The sequence below is a fragment of the Mangifera indica genome, unplaced genomic scaffold (assembly GCF_011075055.1).
Source record: "Mangifera indica cultivar Alphonso unplaced genomic scaffold, CATAS_Mindica_2.1 Un_0004, whole genome shotgun sequence".
In the NCBI taxonomy this organism is placed as follows: domain Eukaryota; kingdom Viridiplantae; phylum Streptophyta; class Magnoliopsida; order Sapindales; family Anacardiaceae; genus Mangifera; species Mangifera indica.
This window is the reverse complement of record NW_025401096.1, coordinates 108,231-114,817: the sequence shown is the minus strand read 5'-3', so window position 1 is coordinate 114,817 and position 6,587 is coordinate 108,231. Positions and strand designations below refer to the sequence as shown.

At 33.7% G+C, this 6,587-nt stretch overlaps 1 protein-coding gene across 1 annotated transcript; it reads right to left on the bottom strand.

The window, feature by feature from the left end:
* Positions 1-875: 875 nt before the first annotated feature.
* Positions 876-2,073, bottom strand: LOC123205402 (probable peroxygenase 5). Its single transcript, XM_044622346.1, has 5 exons — positions 1,850-2,073; positions 1,677-1,762; positions 1,414-1,508; positions 1,203-1,328; positions 876-1,077 (listed from the first exon to the last, which is right to left on the bottom strand). Exons 1-5 carry the CDS (start codon positions 2,016-2,018, stop codon positions 945-947), a joined length of 609 nt encoding a protein of 202 aa, XP_044478281.1. The 5' UTR covers positions 2,019-2,073; the 3' UTR covers positions 876-944.
* Positions 2,074-6,587: the final 4,514 nt, after the last annotated feature.

Genomic DNA, 6,587 nt, shown 5'->3' with positions numbered 1-6,587 from the left:
GTCCCCTCCCAATCTAATCTAAGGCTGGCTGTCCAGACAGACAGGGATTCACAAAGAAAATTCTCATGGTTTGGCCCACAAGTAACTCTTGCTAATTATTAATAGGTCTACTGAAAAAACGGAGAAAGTGACAAACTAAATCAAAACCGATGAAACCAAACCCAAAAAATCGGTTAATTGGTCCATAATTCTGATTTTAGTTATTTCAGTTTTCGGTTCAGTTTCAAATTATTAAATTGGCTACAAGACTTATTTCCACCCACGGTTTATTAAAACCCAAACTAATATTCTTTAGGGTAATACTATGTGTACCTATTTTTGATACACAATTCATATACACAGTTATGTGTCATAATATAATTAGGTAATTTATAAACATATGTCATCATATAATAAAGAAACATCCAATCACATGATAACACCTCATCTGTGTACAAATTATTAAATTGACAATGACTGGATAACATATAATTAAATATCATTTATGGGTTTGGGGATATTGGTTTTTGCACCCCTATTTCTCAATGGGACTTTATATGTGTTAGTGTAACACTTTATAGACGAAGATATCAAATGTTTTTTCAAGCAAGATCTGCTCATATCAATAAATCATCAATCGTTCGTCACTCACGTGTCAACAAAGAAGTCATTGGTTAGTTTCATTTTGGTACATGCATTTTTCTTTGGCTAAACTCAATTTCTATAATGATCTATCACAAATATCTTTTTTTCTTTTGAAAGTCATTGATGAGTTAATATTCTCTCATAAAATTTATTTAAATTTCATAACAAGAAATATAAAATATATAAAAACATAAATCAATTAACCTAAAATGCTAGTGGATCATACAATTTATTTAAATTTCATAAGAAGTGGTGAAAAATAAACGAAAACATATCATTAGTAACGCAAAATGTTAGTGGATTTAGGCTTTTTTAAAAGCTTATTTTCTCCCCTTCTCTAATTGGGAAAATATGCTTCCATCATAAATAGCTCTTACTTTATCTTTGTGCAACAATCCATCGTTATCTTTACATAGATCGTAAAAGGGTTTCCATTCTGCAAAACTTGCAACCCTGCAATAATTTGCATCAACTTTTTTTTTAAAATTTTGCAGAAAAAAATAATAATCGTAACATTTTTTCACCTGAATAATCGATTTGTTTGTTATATACGAAGAGGAGGAAAGAAGAAAACTAACCATCCTTGGAAATCATTAGGTTGTCTGTTAGCCTTGAGCATTTCCATTAATTCATCCCATGTTAAAGAGTCACTGTGTGCATGTGCATGCTTGCTGAAAATTTCTTCAAATTTCTCAGGAACAAACCTATTTATGTAAAATAATTAGACGTATGCATCCATATAACCCTCCCTCCCTCCCTCATCAATTCAGATCCATACGTAAAATATACCTTCCTTGAGCATCATAGGTTCCGGTGTCGCTACCATGCTTGGCATTCACGACATTTTTAACCACAATTGGGAGTTTAAGATCGGGCAATTTACTCTGTCATGTTTAATTAATATTGCAATTAAAAAATAGAAATGGAGGACAGTGATGGAGATTAAGTGATTGACCAACACATTCATGAATATCCAAATTAAAAAAAAAAATACTATAATTATTTCAATTTGAGTTCTGCGAAATGGAAAACGGGATAAAATTAAAAGTTACCTCGATAGTTTTAGGACTGATTGCCATGTGGATCTGAGCGGCACTAGTCTTGGCTAACAAGGGGTTGAGACCGATTGCTATCATACCTTTAAGATCATCAAAAAAAAAAAACTCTTTTTGGCAGGAAAAAAAAAAATGAAGCCTAATTAAGATGAAGAAGAAAGTAGAAAGACCTTCAACGGTTTCCCAAGGATAAATTATCCCGTCATGATCCCGATCGAAGAAAGAAACGTGTCTCTGCAGAGCGTCTTGTTCTGCTGGAACATATTCATCAACTTCTGCAGAAAAAGCGTAAGAAACCATGAAGAAGAAGAATAAAAAGGAGAAAGCCCAGAAACTCATTGTGGTTGGAAACGATGGGATAATTGTAAATTTGTATCAAGTTTCCTTGTATGTATATATATTAATTAATCTAGTTTCCTTATTTTGATTTATGTTCTTAATAAGTTGTTAATGGCCTTATAAATTTTATTTGTTATGCCGAAGATCTCGTGTATTTCGTTATTTTATAATACCTTGGAAGAATTAACGTTAAAGCAATCGATGATTTTACTCTTTAGTGTATATCCATATATAGTATACAATTCATATGTAGGTATACACTATTGTCTTTGCATTTTCTTTTCCTGTGCCTGTTAGTTTTAAAACTTGACTTTTTTCTTGGAAATAGGGTTGCAACCTTTTTTTTTTTCTTACAACGACCCAACCATAACTTCGAAACTTGACGTTTTCTCCCACTCTCTATATTCTACCGTGCCTACAAGAGAGAGAGAGAGAGATACTAACTTTGAAATTTGATGTTTTTTCCCACTCTCTATATTCTACCATGTCTACAACCCAGAGAGAGAGAGAGAGAAACACTATTTCCCATTAAACTATATCAAAATGAGTTCTCATCCTTCTAGTCGAAAAGGATATTTTTTCACTTGTCAAAAGTCAAGTATTAAAATCCCACCGGCTAAGTTGGTTTTGAACGTTATTGATCTTGTTGACGGATACTGTGAAAACAATGGCATCATTGCTCAGGCTAAGGAGCTAACATCTTACCAATGGTCCAAACATATTCTTAGATGGTCTCATCTAATCAAAGAGATTGTTAACCGTGGAGATGTGCAAATATGTAAGATTTATTCAAATGATAATATAGCTGACCTTCTAATGAAGTCTCAATCACAATAGAAGTATGATAGACATGTAAAATCATTTAACATTAGACAAATGATCAATTGATTATAGTGTAAGTGAGAGCTTGTTAAAATAGGTGTTGTAAAGCCAATTTATTATGGTTATTTATGTAATAATTATCCAAAAGTTGGTAAAAGTTTGATGAGAGGGGATCAACGTGTAGCTTAATTGTATGTAACACTTACAAGTACGATTTAAGGTTAATTTAGTCATTTTGTATATGATAGGTGTTTATGGATTAAAAATTGCTAAGCGTTAATGAGACTATGAATTTTGGCTTGAGGAATGTTTATGCATGGAAAATGCACGCTTATTCATCAATCTATCATGTGGACGATATGGATAATGTGCGACATAAAAAATGTTAAGAGGGATGTATGATCGTGTATATAAGAATGCATGATCGAGACATTGACTATTGGCAGGTTTCATTAAGTGGATCACCTTTACTATATTGAAGGATATTGGATAATATTTAATAATGTCCTTAGCCAAGATTTAAGGTGTGTTCTGTTTTCCAATGAATAGAAAGATTATGACGGATTTTGCTGGATAAAAGGTAAGTAAGACTTGTATTTACCTTCCAGTGTATTTGTCACCATGTCATTGCTCGACATGAATTTATCATGCCACATGATGGCATTAAGCATCCTACTTAGTTAGCCTGCACAACACCCACAAAGAAAAACACACAAAAGACAATTTATCCTAAGGCATTAAACACATGGTGGGATGCGTATTTCATGGAGTTGAGCCACCTATTTTCATTCTTCGATCGACCATGTTCTTCCTGCCCATATTCCCTGCTTGAAGTACAATTCATGGCATCATGGGTCTATTCTTGTGCAAGTCTCTAGTCCCCCATGTTCTTTGACTTTATCCATGTTTTAGGACTTAGTTTGAGGCTTGAATTAGGACTTAGCTTGGGTGTTCAAGTTATCCCATAGTCAAAAGCCCGTAGGTGTGTTTTTTCCTAGTTTGGACCAGTTTGCCTATACAACCCATCTGCATGCTATGCTCCTTGTTTTCCCTAGTTGCCATCTTTGCCTATTTTTCACCCCCCATATTTGAAATAAGAATGCCAATAACATTTTTAATAATTCCCAAATCTCTTGAACCCATTCGGAACGTTACTGATAGTGCATGAACCTTCGTGCTCTTGGGACTATCTACCTTTGCACTTATCTTGTGAGAGTTGATGCACGATGTCCATTCATGCCCTTTTTGACTCGAATTACATGCTGGGAACTTTCAAACCTATACAAATTAATATTTATAATCAATATATACAATATGCCATGCCTCGCCCCAAGCATGGTTTTGTCTCGGCTCGTGCCACCCACACACAAGCACGTGCCACAATCAAAAGCTACTGACAAACCCTCACCCCCTTAAATGGAGCCGATGTCCTTGTTGGGAGGATCTTTGATTGAGCTGAAACCTGACCCGCTACTGACTACTTGAATTCACCCATTGTGAGCAACTTGATCGTATGAACAGTGAAGTATTAGGGGTGAATAAAATTGATTTTGTAAACCAAATTAAATTTTCGATTTTATAGAAATTACGAACTAAAGCTAAACCATTTTACACATTAATCAATTTATAATTAAACTGAAATTATTGGATAACCGATGCAAATTTTCAGTTATTCGATTTTGAAGCGAATTTTAACATTAATATTTCAAATTTTATTTTATAAGGAAATGTGATGAATGTTGTGCATTTTGCAGTTGTATTTAACAAAACCTACCCTATTGATTTAAGAAAATTTACCCTTTAATTTATTCTATTTTATTTTATTCCTTTATATAAGTTTAATTCTTTGTATTTGTAGAAGGTATGTTAGCAACAAAATTTCTTCACTATTTAATTAAACTACATCAAAAATTTGAGAAAGAATATCACTTGATTTGAAAAAGAAATTTTTGTTGATGTTGTTGGAAAAAGGCAAGATAAATATCGTCGAAAAATGGCAAGAGCCTAGTTGGCTATTGAGCTGAGCTAGTGAGTGTTTAAATGAAAATAAAGAAGAATAAAAGATGAAGCTTGTTGCTTTACAGTGAATATTGTTGCAATAATAGAGAAGAGAAGATGAAAAACAAGAGAAAAGAAGATGAGAAACCACATGTTGAGCCCTGGTTATTTGCTCTTTGTTGCAAGTCTGTAACAACTTTGCATTGTTTGATTCTACACACTAGCTAGCTGGAGACATCCAAGGAAAGAAAAAGAGAAGTCCAAGGAAAGCAAAAGATAAAAAACATGTTTTCCTTAAATAAACATTAGACTTTTATGTTAATAGTAAAAGACAAGTTTGAATTTTTACTATAAATTTTTTTATTATTTTTTAAATTTGAAAATCGAACTGGTTACTAGGTAATCAATTTCCCAATTTGAGCAAACCAAAAACCGACTCAAAATTTTGATTTTCTTAATATTCTAACTTGGTAATTGAATCGGTTTTATGGGTACCCTATTTTTCAGTTTGGATACTAATTTGGTTTGATTATTAGAAATTTTTAAACACCTTTATAGAGCATTCCTGCATTCTAATTTTGGCCTTTCTGAACACTGATGTATGCAACATTTTGAGCACCTAAAAATCAACCTTGTGACTTCCTTAAGCACTAGTTTTCCCCAAAATTAATTCTTGCACACAACCCCGCTGATAGGTGTTAGTGCTCCTTAAAAATAGTTTTTGTGAATGCCTTACACACCTTTGCTTGCATTCAACAAACCTAACAACACATATCGCCCTAGTGCTAAACTTTTCAACTCAACCATCCATAGTAGAATTAAAATGAAATAGATGAAGTTACCTAACATAGCATGGGCGTTTGGACTGAAAAGCACAAAGACCCCATACCTTGTAAACACCGTTACTTGAACTTCTTCACTGGTACAAAATTGTAACTCATTTTTGGTACCCGATGCTTTCCTATAATAGTCTATCATGTTTGTTATAAGTAAGTACTGGTAAAGCCTTCTTATAGTAACCTTATTTGGTACAACATAAATAAACCAAAAAGGTTTGCACTATATTTTCTAGACTAAAATAACTCCATCTCGCACACTTTTGACGACATCAAATACTTTGCACCTAGTAAGTGATCTAAGTGCCCCCATGACTCCTTTAGACCTATAGGTGGAAAATAACACAATAAGACATTTGCTGAATATCTTGTGCTTAGTTTATCTTTAAGTTCATGAACTACACACTGTGGCAATTCTGTTGGCTTCTTGGGCATTGTCTTGTTCACACCATTAGGACAATCTACTCCATTTATTTCTAACTCTATTAGAGCAGCTGTCATAAACACTTCACCTTTGCTTGATTTTGGTCAGTTGTATAGTTTGCCTATCTGAACTTGTTTTCTGCTTAGCACCTTATACCCCGTTTGCCACTATTTGGCCTTGCATACTCAGTCAATTATATTTGGACTTCAGTTCCCTCTATAGGCACTATTGGGTATGGGGTTTGAGTTAGAAGGTTGGCTCATAGTTCTTGCTTATTGCTATGCTTAGCTCTCCTTCGTGGCAGTCATATCTGTGGTTGTCTGTACTACATTTTGTTACTAAATATATCCTGCACTTTAGCCTCGTACTTTGGTATCTCGACCCCTTGGTTTACCTTAATTTTCACCAGTGTTGCTAGCATAATTTATTCATCCTGCTTCTTACTCAAACTGACGTACATAATATCTTGCAACATTAACTTTTCTGCAC

Coding starts and splice junctions, on each gene's coding strand:
- LOC123205402 (XM_044622346.1), bottom strand. CDS start 2,018: ATGAGTTTCTGGGCTTTCTCCTTTTTATTCTTCTTCTTCATGGTTTCT. Junction 1,329..1,413: donor ACCTATGATGCTCAAGGAAG/GTATATTTTACG, acceptor TTACATAAATAG/GTTTGTTCCTGAGAAATTTG. Junction 1,078..1,202: donor CCTAATGATTTCCAAGGATG/GTTAGTTTTCTT, acceptor AAATTATTGCAG/GGTTGCAAGTTTTGCAGAAT.